The sequence below is a fragment of the Chionomys nivalis genome, chromosome 9 (genome assembly GCF_950005125.1).
Source record: "Chionomys nivalis chromosome 9, mChiNiv1.1, whole genome shotgun sequence".
NCBI lineage: Eukaryota > Metazoa > Chordata > Mammalia > Rodentia > Cricetidae > Chionomys > Chionomys nivalis.
In genome coordinates this window covers 39,214,482-39,231,423 of record NC_080094.1, presented here as the reverse complement: position 1 = coordinate 39,231,423, position 16,942 = coordinate 39,214,482, and the positions used below count along the sequence as shown (strand labels likewise).

At 40.5% G+C, this 16,942-nt stretch overlaps 1 protein-coding gene across 1 annotated transcript in view; it reads right to left on the bottom strand.

Annotated features, from left to right (window-relative positions):
- Pak5 (p21 (RAC1) activated kinase 5) overlaps positions 1-16,942 on the bottom strand; it is a 253,907-nt gene that overhangs the window by 25,016 nt on the left and 211,949 nt on the right. The window contains exon 4 of the mRNA XM_057780819.1: positions 8,548-9,333. Coding sequence (XP_057636802.1) covers positions 8,548-9,333 — 786 coding nt within the window. The remainder of the gene's footprint in view (positions 1-8,547; positions 9,334-16,942) is intronic.

The window sequence follows — 16,942 nt, the reverse complement described above, 5'->3', positions numbered from 1 at the left end:
CTTTCCTTCCGTTTGGGGTGGTTAATAACAGATGCTTGGCTTTTTAGCTTTCTGCAACCTTTTTGTGTCTCCCATAAATTAGTTCTTACAGAAATGGGCCTCTGCACATCTCCATTCAAACTGTAAAAAAAGGCTTATTGTGTGGGGATAAATAATCCCCAGTCAACAGTCAGGCCAGAACGCCCTTCTACAGCAAGTGCACTGCCTCCAAGGAGAGGGTTAGGTATTGGCTTGTGATGTATCAAGATTATAAGTAATTATAGCAATGAATTCATTTAATCAATCAATTTCAGCAGTGGTGCACTGCGGTGGACAGGGCATAAAACTCCTCGCCGCTATCAATTGCCCCGATTACAACTGGCTGTCAGCCAGAATTCCCTTGATCCATGTTAGTTAAATGCACATTAATCTGAATTTGGCAGTGTAATCAAGGACCTAACTGAACTGTGAAATTGAATTCTGCAGTAGAACATTATTTGACCATTTTATGCCAAGGCTTGGAAGGAAAAAAAAAGGTAGAGGGTGAGAGAAAGAACAGAAGCGGGGGAAATCCCACTGAAGCTTCTCTTTGTCACCAGGACCTTGTGCACTGACATCAGGGCGACTGTGGCTGGATGGTGCTAGATGGTAGTGTGGGAGATGGCTGTGCCGTGCATCTGTCCTACAGAGTGGTGACTGAGGAATGTTCCATGAAGGATGGCAATTACAGGGAAAAGAGACAGCTGCTTCCAGGGCTTAGTTGTGACGCTCCAATACACCTTTTTCGGAACACAATGAAACAAAGAGATTGCTCATCTCAAAAAAGGAAAAAGGCAAACTGGGTGTTGCTGGCTCTACTGAAATCGGAGCGGGATAAAAGCGAATCACAGCCCTCTGTTGTCTGAGCATGGAAAGTACATCTTAAATTTTCCTGCCATGACTGAAGGGCAAATGTTAGCAAGACCAGCCTTGGCTTTGGGAAGGGAAAATGAGCATCTGCAAGAAAGTCAGGGAGAGTCCCTAGTGTTCTTCCCAACAGAGACATTTTAGGAACTGGGTAATTAGGAAAAGGCAACTCATTCATTCTGGTGGCCCTCCAGCTGTGCTCTGCAATCCAATGTCTTTCCTTTACAGGCAGAAAACACCACTGATGGGTGAGCTGATTCCCGCTTGCTCACATGCTCACTGTACAGCCCCGCCTGAGGCTAATGTGCTCCTGCACCCTCATCCTTAAGGTCCCAGCCCGATGATGTCCCCTGAGCTACAGTCTGTATCATTGCAGAGCATTAAAGAATCTGCTGTCTAACCGCACTAACATAGTTACTATTGCTTTTGTCAAAGAGAAAACTGGTTTTATTGCTACGGTGAGTTTTCTTCCTGGTGCTTACTTTCATCTACAAGCTGAAGGGGTCAGTTTCATAGTGGGCATTTCACATGTACTCTGAATGAATGGCAGAGGTACATACACAGGCTGCAAGCTGATGTCCAATTCTACGAAAGAGGCAAGTGCTGCCACTGAGTAGTGGTGATGAGCAGTCCTTGTGACACTAAAAGCATAGAGGCATCTCCTTAAGTTGCTGTAGTAGGAAATTTGGAAAGTAGGTTAAGTCCTGGATGCTTAGATACCCTTGCTGCACTTCAAAACCATGTGTATTGACAAACTGTTCAGTCCATTAAACAAGCTGCCAGGGAATTTTTCCAAACTGTTGAGTTGGAATCTCACTTGTAATACATCTTATAACAAGGATCCTGAAGAGACAAGGCTTTCCTGACTTACTAAACAAATGGAAGATGCACATTGAGGACATTCAGATGAGTGGCTACTGACCCCTGCAAACAGGCAGAGAGGAGGTCTATGAAGAAATGATGACGTTTGTGACAAACAGACTCTAACACGCTGGTATTTCTGGCTTTTCTTCTACCTCTGAGTTGGCATATGTAATTATCTGCAGTAATTGCTTTTCCTAACTTAGAGGAAGTATCCTCCATCTCAGCACAGATGCTCTGCCTCACCATCCCTCAGTGCCCAGGACAATGTGCAGGGACTCTAAGTCCATGGGGATTGGCTCTTTGCTTCAGAATATTGTTCATTTGTGTCAGGGTCCTGAGAAAATTAGGGATGGGCAATATCAGGTTAAACTCATTTTGTCTTTTAACTTAGAAATGGAGAAAACTACTCACAATGACCAAAATATGACTTGACTTTAAACTACAAGAGCACTCTTGGGAAGATGTGTATGTTCATATGTGAGCAATATCACACCTGCAGGGCAGATATTAAAGATGACATTGACATCACCCTTTTTTAACATGCTTTCTATACCTCAGTGAGGACCCTACAGGGACATGTACAGAAAGGAAACCAAGGTAAAGGCAATGGCACCCATTGTTACGTGAAGTGATTTAGTAATCTTCTTTTTCCCCATTTCTTTCCCCTCTAAGTTTCTTGGTGCAGGTCCTTGGGCCTCAGTAGCAATGTTGTTACGTAAAGCACCAGGCCACTAATGGGTTCCTAGAAGGCAGCCCACAGGAAAAATTTAAAAAGTAGAGCAGGAGTTGATGCTTTGTTACTGACTGAACCGGAATGTGACAGTGTCACAAATAACAGTGAGCCACTGAACAATTGCTTCCCAAAGACTGGACACACAGGTCACAGTAATTTTCCTCACTGAGAACACAAAGTGCCAGCCAAGCAGTGATAAGCATCACTCCCTCCGGTGTGGCTCCAGAGAAAGTTCCAAGTAAGCTTGCACACGTTTCTATGTACCTACTGCTCTAGAGAAACTGTGACCGTCTTAAAGTGCCACCTGTTCAGGACACCAAGAGCTACAACACTGGTCTCTCTTCATGCCTTGTATATAGGAGACAGGGTGGTAAGCTGGTCGAGAGGTATAGACTGTTCTCACGTAACCTGTGGTTTTCAGGAAGCATCTGATAATTTCACTTTCATTCTAGAGTGTTGTGAGACATTTGATCACACTGTGCAGATCTATCACTTGGATTGGTTTTTTTTATGAATTGAATGTCCAATAGCTAGGCAGGATTTCCAGGGCACAGAGGATGCTGGGAAGAAAGGGTGGAGACAGCAGGAGAGGCGAGGAAGCAAGTCATGTAGGCGATAAGGTAACAAGCCACAAGCCATGTGGTAGCATGTAAATCAATAGAAATGGGTTAATTTCAGTTCTAAGAGCTAGTTAGAAGCAAGCCTAAACTGTCAGCTAAGCTTTCATAATTAATAAGAAGTCTCTGTGTCATTATTTGGGAGATGGCAGGACAGAGAAAGACTCGCTATACTAGAGAGTTATGTAAGCATTGTGGTGGGATCAGAGATCTCGAGATGCTCGCTAAGACATTGTATGGCTATTGAGGTATTTACCCAACTGTACCGACCTTCTATGTCACACATTTTCAATATGAAGACAGTTATAGCCATGAGAAGTATATAAAGAGGGACTATGTAGGATGATATAATTTGTTATCATGGTTTAAAAATATACAAAAGATCATACACAGAGAGAACATTTATGACTGACTTTACCAGAGAGGGTAACATACTTTCTAACCAGAGATATTCCCAGGAATAAGAAGGATTACTCTTTGCCATGTGCTAACTCTTTGATGTTTATTAATCTTATTTAATTCTCCTCACAAGTCCAAAGTACTAAAACACTTCACAGATGAGGAAATTGAGACACAGACAGGCTCATATAGCGCGTAAGGACTCAAATTCAGAAAATAAATATCCAAGTCTTGAATGCTTCTAAACTGGGTGACAAAAATCTGGCTATTTTTAAGAAACTCAAAAAAAGACAATCACCCAAGGTAGAATAAATTCATCAAAGAGTGCTACAGATCTACTCACCTAAGTCTTTCTTTGTAGCTTGTGGTTTTTTTTCTTTCTTATTTTTTCTTTTTTTTGATTTTTCGAGACAAGGTTTCTCTGTAGCTTTGGTGCCCGTCCCGGAACTAGCTCTTGTAGACCAGGCTGGCCTCGAACTCCCAGAGATCTGCCTGCCTCTGCCTCCCGAGAGCTAGGATTAAAGGCATGCGCCACCACCGCCTGGCGTAGCTTGTGGTTTTAATATTTACCCACAATTATTATTTCTGAGTGAATGAAGGCACATCTGGAGCACAGCATGAACAGAAGGCACAGAGAACTTCCCCTGTGTGCACGAACTTGCCCCCAAGGCGAGGGCACCCAGCAGTGTGTGACCTGACTGGAAAGCTTCAGATCCACTTTTCTACTCATCAGCATTCCTCTGGGAAGTTAAGAATGCTCTGGAAGCATATACTATCGAGTCAGAGGGATGTAGTTTTGAACGCTGGCTCAGCCACTGCATTCATATCCCTGGACAAACCCATAAAGACAGCTTTCTAGATCCTCAGCTTCCTCAATTGCCAAAGGAGCCTAGATTCTTCTGGATTTATAAGGACTAAATTGGACAATGTCTGCAAAAGTCTTCTCACTGCACTTAGAACACAGTGACCCTCGTATTATCGCCACTGTCTGTATGTCAAATATAGAGACTGACAAGTAAGTAGGCTGTACTGATATGAACTTGTTTGGCTCTCAGCTGACATGTTGAGGCAGGGACTTTCTTTACCTCCATTTTATAGTTAAATAAAAATCATGGTTAAGCAGTCGCCCGGCTAATAAGTGGCAGTGTAATGAATCAAAGTTGAACAGCTTCTCTCCCTAAACTCTGTCCCTAACTGCTCAAAAGTGCTTGATCAAGGGCAGCTCTAGAAGGCACCTCTGGAGCTCATTTTCTATGGTCTTATCTATGGTGAAGGGTGATAGGGTTTGCTATCGCAGATATTTTATTATTATGAGTGAAGAATGGGAACCCTTACCATCTAACAAGGAGGACTCCAGGGATGCGGTTATATACCCCACAATGCCAGAACAACCCCTCACAGCAAAACAATTACCAGGTGTAAGACATCTGCTGTGTCAAGGTTGAGAAACCCCACCTCTAAATAAAAGAGGATGATGTAATCCAGATATTGAAATAATTTCTGATACAACATATTTACATTAGTGCCATAGAAAGAGTCGGCATAGGCTGACTGCAGGCTTGGTACCCTCAGAAGCTGTGTGTTATGGGGAATGCATTCCAGGGATTAAAACTAAAGAGCCAGACCCCAGTTGGTACAGAGCTAAATGAGCATGCAGTTAATGTGACTTCCAGACCTTATTACTTAACTTACAATGGGGGTGAGAAATCTTGCTGTAAGCAATATGAGTACCTGGCATACAGCAACTGCCTGGGGAAACCCCGATTTTGTCACTACGTCAGGAATTTCTCAGTGGTTTAAGCCCAGGGTGTTCTGGTGGCACCAGGACATATGAGCAAGTATCTATCTGCCTGGCCCCTGGAGAGCACTGAATGAGCAACGTTAAACCCAAGATGATGGTATCTCCCACCAGGGTGCTGTATGGTAGATGTTTTCTGGGGAGAGTGGGAAGCTTTCTTTCTCTCTTCTGAAGCTGGTTTCTGTAGTTCTGTGGTAAATGCGGTTCTATATTTTGTTTGGCTATTCTTTCCCACCTCAAGGTTTTCATCTGCTCAGTTTCAGTAAACAAGACTTTAAGGTAGAGAATTAACATTAGTATAAATGGATTTTATAACATTTTCTATTCTTGTCATGCAAACAAAAAAAGTGGAGTGGATTTTCCCCCCCGTGGTTGTTGTTATTAGTCTACATTTTCTTCACTGTGAGCTAGAATGAAAATTAAAAAGCTAAAGGTAGAAACTGGTGTCACACATAGATGGAATTTGTGCTTTTTCTTCTGATATGAACATCACCCACCCGCCTCTAGACACTGTCATGAGCTAAAGCCAAATTATCTGAGTCGTGATAACTATTTCTTGCCCCAGCTGGAAATCCAAATGCAATTGGCTGATTTTTGCAGAGTACAGCTCTAAAGACAGAGGCACCTAACTGTTTTTAGAGAGATGTTATATTTTTAATCAAGTAAGCGTTTTAATTACCAACATGCTTCCCGCCTCCTGCCCTCCCACAAAACCTGCTCGTCAATTCTCGTGGGTTTTGGGGGACAAGGGAGCAGCAGTTTGGAACCCTGGATTAAAAATGCTGAAAACCTTGACAGTCTCCTGTGTGAATATGTTCTTATTTTTCCTGAGCCACAATTGCTGATACACTGTTTTGGCTTTAGAAGAGCTGGAATTCAGTGCAGAAGGTCTGTTTTGGAAGTCTGCAGGAATGAAACAAATACCCATTTTTGGCTCTGCCTCTTCCGTTTTCTTCCTCTTAGTTTAAAGTTCTGGAGAGCCCTGAAATTTATCATGGATTTTATTTGAAAATTCAGTTGAACCTCCAAAATAACATAGACCTGCATAATGGGAAAGAGTTAGAGTGGGAGAAATGATAGGCTTGAACCTAGACCTCGTGTGTAAACAACTAATTGAAGTTTTATGTGTGGTATGTGACTCTCTATACCACAGGACTCTCTTCTGGGAAATGAGTGGACAAGGTTTCCTCCTGTTGATGCTAAATCCCAAAATCACTAGGGATGAGTGAAGTAGATGAGACAGGACCTGAGCCAAACTGCAGAGCCCATCTCCCTCCTAGTGAAGGCAGGATTTATCTCTAGCCAATTCGTTTTGAATCATACATGAAAAGATGGGTCCAGAGATACTAAGCCAACATGTCAATTTTCAAGAGAAGCTTTCAGTCTCATAATTTGAGACTTATAAGTAAAAAAGGACTAACTATGTTAATGGGTCAACAATGGCTGAAAGGTGCTATGTTTCAACAGCGTTTTCTCAAAGACTATGACCCATTTCTTTCCAGAGACTAAGACCCAGCTCTTTCCCATTTGTTCAGATGTACCACAGAAACACAAATTGACTTGGTAGTGCTGGGGACTGAATCTAGGGCCCTGCGTGGGTATTCATGCACTCTGCTACTCAGCCACATCTCAGCCCTTCATTTTGAGATGGTCACTAGGCCTTGAGACTTATTCTGTTGCCCGGGCTGGTCTTGAACTTGTGATCTTTCTGCTACACCTTGCTGAGTACTGAGATTATAGGAGTGTACTTTATGCCTAGAACATTCTTTTACTGAATTCTGAACATGTGACCTGACTCAGCATTACAACATATTGATTTGCTTATCATATTCTACAACTATGAGGCGGCTCCCTTTGCATGGTACTCACAGAAAGCAATCTGTGTTGGAACTGTGCTAACTATGTCAAGTATCAGGGTACATATACAGGTGCTATGTGGGTTTGGCTGTTGGCTATTAGCTAGTAAGACCTAGGTCCAGCAATTGCTATGGGAAGAATGAAGCAAAAGTATTTATGATACCCTAACCATGGTTTTTCAAATACATTTAACATAATGAGATAAAAAAAAACATGCTCATTTAAATTCTAACTGGAGATATCTATTCCATGCCTTCTTTTCTTAGGATTCACTTCTAATTTCTTATCCTGGGAACTAAAATAGCAGATCCTTTGTTTCTTCTAAGATGGAGCTTAAGTCACTTTCTGTTTACCCAAGCAACTTCTCTTTAACATCTTAGATAATATAAAGGAAGTTGAGTGCAATTGATAAAGCAGAGGGCTGCAGGCAGGCTGGCCCAGCAGGAATGCTTATGTTAACAGATACGCTGCTGAGGAGAAAGGATTGGTACAGATGTAGGTGATGTTCCTGCTAGTCCTCATGTCCCACTCAGACTGGCTGGGGACTCAAGGGGATCCACAATCCATCCTCAAATCCTTTTCTGCTTCAGTTGTTCAGGCGAGGTGCCAAGTTATTTGCACGCTATCATGGACAAATCAAGCACTTCCTGGGCTATTGCTAAACGTCTCCCATGCTAATGGAGATGGTGTGATTTTAACCAGGGATAGGTACTCATACCGCAGTTTTCTCCAAAGTGTGGGACATGGTGAACATGTCAGTTTTCAAACAAATTAATACCATCCTATTTAAAAGAGTGCACTTTGGGGGCATATGATGGAATGCCTGCCTAGCACACACAAGACTCTATGACTGACTCCTAGCATTATGAAAAAAATGTGTAAAAGTCCAGGAATTAGATGCTATCTGTTACTGAAAATATTCATACAAAAAGAGTTATTAACAACTCAGAAAAATGAATAAAAGAGCACACTCATATGAAAGGCTACCCCTTGAACTGAGTGTCTCTTTTTCTTTTTTATATATCCACATGAATTTTAAAGAATTGGAACTATTCCATTCCCTGTAATGATCTACAACTGTTTACCCTCAACACAGAACTTAGTAAATGTGATCAGACTGCATTTATTGTTAGTAAATCAGAAAGTTATTCAATTAAACATAAGTTTCCTTGTGTTTTAATCAGAAATCTTGTAGTAGATACCAAAAGATAAAATTTGATTATAATGACATATGGGCCTTGTTGTAAAGCCTTTGATTATGGGACTCATGGGAAAATAAGGTAGGATTTGGATAATGATTCTCACTTCAAAAGCAGCAAGCTCCCAAGACTCTGGCCGTCTAGAACCTTATCGGCAGGGGCAGTCACTGGTGGAGAAGAGGCAGTAGACCTTACCTTTGGAATGCACATTGTGGGCTCGGACAGGCGAGGGTAGGTGTAGGAGTTGTACGAGTGTCCTTGAGAATGAGTTTTAAATGCACTTGCTCCAAATGGCATCATGGGTTCCTGAAGCCCTGAGCCTGACTTGGACCTCTGCCGCATGGCCGGCTGAGGGCTTGTCTGATGCAGGTATGACGACTTTGGCCTTCTGTCATACTCATCAAAGCTGGGTCCCCAGTCACTTTCACTGTAAGCCAGACTCTCCTTGGAGCACCTGCTGGTCCCTGCAGTTCTAGAAGGCGTCAGTTGGAATGAGTAATCCAGAGGAGAGCTACTGGAGGCTCGCTGATAACCCCACTTAAGGTCACCGTATTCACTTGGTTTGCTCAAGGAGTCCAAGTGTGTGTGGTAGTCGACAGGGAATCTGGCAAGGTCAGCTTTCAAAGGCTTCATCTCAGGGTAGTAGGCATCTCCGTGCTTCATCTTCATGACATGCCCATTTTGCTTGGCTGCATGGCTGCCTTTGTAGTACAGATCCAGGTCATCTCCGTAGAGACTCCTCTCTCTGTACTTTTCCGTTGTATAGTCCGCAGTAGTATCGGATTCACTGGAATATTGTGAGAAGGTGATGAAGCCATTTTCTTCTGAGTGGCCTTGAACACGGCCAGCAGCTCCTTGATCAGGGGTGGGTGGGCTTTCTTTCCTTAGGGAATTGGAGCGAGTCACAGAGATGTTGTCGAAATCCTCTAGCAGGCCATTAATAGAGGTTTCCTTGCAGGATTTATTTCCTCTGACGATTGTCTAGGAATAACAGGAGGAATATTGTTAAGAAAATATCTCTGGTTTTATAATTGCTGGAGGATGGTTGCGTCTACTTCACCCACTTTAAACCACGAAAGAAAACATTAGAGGAATATTTTAGTTAAAATTAAAGTAAAGAAGCAATTGTTGACTGACTTCACTGGAAAAATTATTCAACAGTAATCTGGGTTTGCAAATTTATACTTAGTTATTGCATTAGACCATATTGTTTTGCAGATAAAAAATAAACATGCACCTTCTTTTAAAATTACTTTTAATTTAAACTTTGATCATTTCATAGATATGTACTGTAAATATACTCACCCTGCTTCCCTCTCTTGTCCCCTCCCTCTCCTACAGACCCTTCTTCCTCACAAGCATCCCTTCACCTCTTCATGTCTTATTTTTGTGCATGTTGCCATAGCTGCTATGTATTCATTGTTGGGTTGGCCGTGTCATTTCCAGAAAGCAGCATTCCACAGCACCCCTCCTTATCCTCCAGCCCTTACAATCGCTCCGCTTTCTTTTCTGTGAGGTTCCCTGGGTCTTAGAGTGGTGATGTAGATAGCCTGTTTAGGGCTGAGCAATCAACAGTCATTTATTTCCAGCATTTTGATCAGCATGACTTTGTATTAACCATTGCCTACTGATATAAACACTTGTCTATGGATGTAAATACAGTTAGAAAGCAGTTTGGAGACATATATATCTATAACTATACTCACATATACATATATATGTATATAAGTGCATATAATATTTGTAGTAATTTCGGCCTTTACCTTCTAACAACGAACTGATGGATATAAATTTTAACAGTCTGTAACATTTGGTTATAAAAAGCATGTTTGTTATTTTAAAATCCACTATCCTGATGATTTATAAAACCAATAAGCATCATCACTTGAATATGAACACAGGTATAAGATTATGACTGATGTTATATAACTTTTATGGAAGATTCTGGAAGACTCTGAAACTGTGGTTATTGGTTATGGAGCAGCATGGGGACTAATGATGTGATTTAGTTTGCCATCCAATGTGATACTGTTACACACTGAACTACAGTCCTTGCAGTGGCCACACCTGGGTGCTACCATCTTTGAATCTGTGGTTTTGCTTGGTAATAATGTGAACGTGTCTGGCTCTTGGTGACAGACTGTTCCCTTTAATAAACCTAAATAACAGCAGAATACGAGGAACAGAAAGAAACAGCAAGCCACTTACAAAACCAGTCGTCTGTGTCTTGGCTTGTCACTACATGGTTTGCAGTGAAATATATGGGGGTGGATAAGAGAACAAAGAATAAAGGGTGGCTATCAAGATTTTAAGAGGAAAAAACACTTCTGAGCAAGTAGCAAGGAGTTCAAAATCATCATGGTTAGTACACCGGGAAAACTCATGGTGTAGGAAGAAGACCAAACTGCCCCAGAGTTTGGGAGGCAGACTAGTACCTCAAACTTCATGCTGAAAGACAAGGCTGTTTTAGATTTTTCTCTACCAAACCATCTTAGATGAAATTCTTTTTATTTATGCTCTTTTAAATAAACTTATTTTAGAATAGTTTAGCAGTGACATTTCAGAGATTGGGTAGAATATGCCTCATAACTATCCCCCACACAGTGTTTCATGTATTAACAGCCTACATTATAATTAGTGAATTGCCACCTTTATCAGCTTTCTCCTAGGGCTCTGGAGTCTTACCCATGAAAAATAAGTATTTATTGATTATGTCTCCTGAGTCTCTTTGACAGTTTCTGAGACTTTCCTTGTTGCTAATGACCTTGGCAGTTTTGAGGAGCATGAACAGATATTTCCAGAATGTCCTTCAGTTGGTTTTGTCTGATATTTTCCTTATGTTTAACTTGTGCAATAAGTTTTGGAGAGGAAGGCTGTAAAGTACCAGTTTCATCATCCCGCATTTGGTGTGCACTGTCAGCATGGTTTAGTACTGATAATGTTACCTTGGTCACTTAGGTGACGTTGTATTTGCCAGGTGTCTAAGATCTACTTTACAATTCCCTCTTCCCTCCACTAGCAAGACACACAGTGTGCCCACCATAGCAGAGGGGTGGCAGGACTGGTGGAGCTCCATGTCTTTGCATAAGGCATATCTGTATAATGCATTTGGAGTTCTGCGTAGGAGGCTTATGTATGCCCACATTTCTCCCCCCCTCCTTCTCTCTCATCTGTCTATCTATCTATCTATCTATCTATCTATCTATCTATCTATCCATCCATCCATCCATCCATCCATCCATCTATCTATCTATCTATCTACTATCTATCTATCTATCTATCTATCTATCTATCTATCTATCTATCTACTATCTACTATCTACTATCTATCTATCTATCTATCTATCTATCTATCTATCTATCTATCTATCTATCTATCTATCTATCTCTATCTATCTATCTATCTATCTATCTATCTATCTATCTATCTATCTCTATCTATCTATCTATCTATCTATCTATCATCTATCTAACTATCTATCTATCTATCATCTATCTAACTATCTATCTATCTATCTATCTATCTATCTACTATCTATCTATCTATCTATCTATCTATCTATCTATCTAACTATCTATCTATCTATCTATCTATCTACTATCTATCTATCTATCTATCTATCTATCTATCTATCTACTATCTATCTATCTACTATCTATCTATCTATCTCTATCTATCTATCTATCTATCTATCTATCTATCTATCTATCTATCTATCTATCTATCTATCTATCATCTATCTAACTATCTATCTATCTACTATCTATCTATCTATCTCTATCTATCTATCTATCTATCTATCTATCTATCTATCATCTATCTATCTAACTATCTATCTATCTATCTATCTATCATCTATCTATCTATGTTATGATTTATTTCTGTGCCATTTGTTTTGTCACTCAAACACTGCTCTCTAGACACAGACATATGCATATTACCTCCTTGAAGACATGTGCACGTTACCCACTTGAGACCCTAGCACTGGGCCTACTTATGGAAGACTTGGAGTGCTGTACCCAAGACAGCACAGGAGGCCTGGCCCCATCCCTGAAGACAGGCAGTTAACTGTTGCTGGGGTGCGGAAAGTCTTTGACTGCCTACATTTGCTCCTGTACTTGAGTGTACACCTGTTAGACTCATTGATTCGCCAACCTAGATGTGGATGGAATGGTCTCCTTGATTTAGAGTTGGTGCATTATCTGGACAGATGTTTATTGGCATCTCCCTATGCAAAGTTATATAACACTAAAAATGTGTAATTTTTTGCTTTTTATTTTAAAGCTTGGACTTGCACGTCTAAACTATGTGATATCAGGAAAATCGCTTAAACTTTTATGGGCCTGGCTTCTTAATCTATGAAATAGTAAGAATCTTTTAGGATTAAGATAGCAATTGATTTATATTTAATAATATGTATAAGTTGGTTGACATGATTCTTGGCATAGAAAGTACTAGTTAAGTACTTGTAAATTCTTATTTAACTATTTCCTCAGTAAAATTTTATGTTAAGCTGAAAATTTGGGAAAGAAGTTACAGGCAATAGAAATTTAGCTGCAGCTGCGTATATGGGATATAAGTAGAAAATAAAACTATTAATAACATAAGATACAAACCCTAAATTTCTTAAATCTAAAGGGAAGATTAATTTCAAATTAACTATAATTGCTACATAAAACAAGTGCTCTTTATTAGAACAAAAAAATCATGATCAGCATTCTACTGATCTCCTTCTTAAAACTGTATGTATAAATCAGAGAATTAGCACAATTAGACTTTAAAGATTTAAACAGAATGATGGCCATGAAAATGAAAGGCTAGGAGAAATACAGCAAACACTGACAGAGGCCTTTCTTCAATGGGAGGATTCAGGCTCGGGCTTTCTCAGACATTAATGTTTACACAAGTGCTGGGAAAGAAGATTTAGATGCACTAGACTTGGAGAGACCCCGAGAAGCTGAAATGCTCAGAAGGTCAGACAGGTGGCATGGCTGTTCTCCTGTAGCTCACACTGTGCACAAAACACAATTACATAATGTTCTAGATTCTAGAGTTTCTGGATTCAGGAAAAATGAAAATATAGATGGTATGCTTTTCAGTGTAATAGAATCCAGCATTTTATAAACACAGACACACACTATTCTTTTTATATGTGTGTGTTACAACTGGCTTGGGGAGATGTGCTGTTCAACACTTTACCATCCATTATGAAACTGAAACATTCTGTGCTCTAGCAAATGATGATATTAAAAACTTAGACTTTTGCCGGGCGGTGGTGGCACACGCCTTTAATCCCAGCACTCGGGAGGCAGAGGCAGGTGGATCTCTGTGAGTTCGAGACCAGCCTGGTCTACAAGAGCTAGTTCCAGGACAGGCTCCAAAACCACAGAGAAACCTTGTCTCAACCCCCCCCCCCCCAAAAAAAAAAAACTTAGACTTTCCCATAAGGTCAGCTTGCGACAGCTCTGCTCACTTTCTTAGCATCATAGTCTTGTTATGCAGCTGTAATAATCTATAGTGTTACAGATTAGTAAAACCTAGGTACAACCCAAGTGGACGTGTAGTTTTTGATACTTGAAAGGAAAAAAAATTGATTTAGTCATGGGAAGAACACAAATTATAGCAAGCGACAAAAAAGCAAGAAAAGTAAAGCGTGCTCTAACTAGGGGATTTTCTTTTCTTGGATTTTTTTTTCAGAATTTAATAATGATTTTGACTAAATATGCAAATCATTCTAAACAGAAACACATGGTGTTTTTGTTTCAGTTGAACTCCTAATCTATTGTTAATAAGCAGGAGTGTAAATGTTGGTTCCAAATAACTTTCCAGCACACACACGCACACACATGCACACACACACAAATAGAACAACAAAAGCCTTTTTGATCAGTACATCCAGTGAAATGAGAATGCAAACCATATGACTTTTGCTGACTTGCATTTCCTTATAGGATCATAACCATCAAGGCAACAATAATGAAATTCAAACACAGAGAATTGTCCAATGTGACTTAACCAGGCATCACATAGAGGAACTGTTATTTATTATACTCAGCATCTGATGTTTATTTTAAGTGAGATTTGTGTAATTTCAGGGAGACCAATAATACAATAACTACAAGAGTATCAGTAGCTCTTATGCTGCGGAACCTCCAAGCATTAAAAATCAATGCAAGGCAATCTATTTGCATCTGAAGCTGGAGTTCTCATTGTCTTTCCGCTGTAACCTGGACTGGCTGGCATCTGTTCTGGCTCCTGGTGACAGCGGCCATATTTCATGGTGCTGCTTGTGCAGGCTGGCGGCTGGTGATAAGCGCTAATGGATCTGTCCAGGGGAACAGCTGTCTCCCCTTTTTTCCTGGGGAACTGATGAAAAAGGGCCTCTGTTTTCACTGTCTGTATTACCCTTGACAATAATGAAGTGTGTAATTAACGGCCTTGCCCTAATAAGACCTTACATTTCCTTTTCAAAAACAGCTTCTCCTCTGCACCTCGAGAATGTGCTTTATATTGTCACTAAATATTTCTCAAGAGGCCAGAGAGCAAAAATTCCTGTGATTTAAGAAATAAAAACTAAGGTACTTTAAGGAAGTATCTACCTTTAAATTCTCTACCTGAGTTCTGATCCTGTATGTGGAGCATCAGTTAGCCTGCCAGTCAAGTGGCTGGGAACATGTGGATCCATAGTCAGAATAAAACCAGACAGACTTAACAGCTGTACCCTCCCAGAAAGATGTGAATTCTCTGTTGGATATTGATGTATCACATCTATTTTCTACATTTTCCCACTGGACTAATTGGTCTGGGTCAATTTGATGAGACTTGAACATTATATTATTCCTGGAAAATGTGGCAGTTTGGTAGAACATCTCAGAATGAAGGTATTGTGAAGATATCAAAGCTAACAATCCCCCTCCCAAACAAAATCCAAAACAACAACAAATAAGAAAAAAAGCTTCAACAAATTGTATAGTGCTGGTAATCACTTGGTAACCCAAGATAAACTAAACATTTATTAAGTAAATATAAAGTTATATTCTGAACAAATTCCAAGAAAGCAGAATATTTTAAAGGAAGTTTTTTTTTTTTTTTTTTTTTTTGATTTTTTCGAGACAGCGTTTCTCCGTAGCTTTTTTTTTTAGTTCCTGTCCTGGAACTAGCTCTTGTAGACCAGGCTGGCCTCGAACTCACAGAGATCCACCTGCCTCTGCCTCCCGAGTGCTGGGATTAAAGGCATGCGCCACCACCGCCCGGCCTTTTAAAGGAAGTTTTGCGGAGTTGGTAGAAACAGATTTCATCATAGATTGAATAATGTTCTACTCGGTTGTTTTCTCTGCTCCCAACATCACTGATACCAACACAGTTACTGAACAGTTTTACTCAAGAAACTAATCTTTTAGCAGACTTCCTACTCACTGTCAGTAAGTTTATAGAATTGTTCTTCCTGCTTGCCACACAAGGCAGCTGGGCCAAGGTCACCCAGATCAGCTTGAGGTTAAAGTTAGTTTGAAATTAGAAGTTGTTCTTGGACCTTAACTATTATTGGCTTCAAGACGGCTCCTTTGTTGTCCAGGCATCATAGAGGACTATGGAAATAGCTCAGTTCATTCTTTATTCATTTAGTGAAAAGCTGTTTTTTAGGGAAAAGGAGCACCACATGATTCACAAGACAGAATTCAACCATCTGATTAGCAGGTAGTAGATAGGATTTAAATGTTGTTCTTCAAATCCTTCGCTTGTTCTCTTTACATCATAGCCTGGGGTCCCCCACAGTGGAGTGGTTTCTTTTGGTAACTATGGTGGTTTGAATAGGAATGGCCCTCATAGGCTCATATATTTGAATGCTTGGTCATCAGGGAGTGGTACTACTTGAGGAGGATTGGGAGGTGTGGCCTTGTTGGAGCAGGTGTGGCTTTGTTGGTAGAAGTGTGTCACTGGGGCTGGATTTTGGATTTCAAAATCTCAAGCCAGGCCCAGTATCTCTCTCTTCTTGCTCTCTGAGGATCTAGATGTAGAACTCTCAGCTCATTTTCCAGTACCATGTCACCATGTCATGTATGCCTGTGTGCCATCATGCTTCCTTTCTTTATGACAATGGACTAAACAACTAAAACTATAAGCCAGCTCCAAATAAAAGCTTTCCTTAAGAAGAGTTGCTGTGGGGCTGGAGAGATGGCTCAGTGGTTAAGAGCATTGCCTGCTCTTCCAAAGGTCCTGAGTTCAATTACTGGCAACCACATGGTGACTCACAACCATCTGTAAGGAGGTCTGGTGCCCTCTTCTGGTCTGTAGACATGCACACAGACAGAATATTGTATACATAATAAATAAATAAATAAATAAATAAATAAATAAATAAATATTAAAAAAAGAAGAGTTGCTGTGGCCATGGTGTCTCTGCACAGCAATAGGACACTGACTAAGATAGCAACTGAGATCACAAACACTGGGGAGCACAGTAGAAAACTGAGAACTAATTCGAGGCTGGAACATTATGGTGGCTGACTGTGGTCATCATGGTTTCACTCTATGGAGTTTTAAGGACTGTTTCAGAATGGACCATTCTGAATGAAGATGGGTGCACAGATC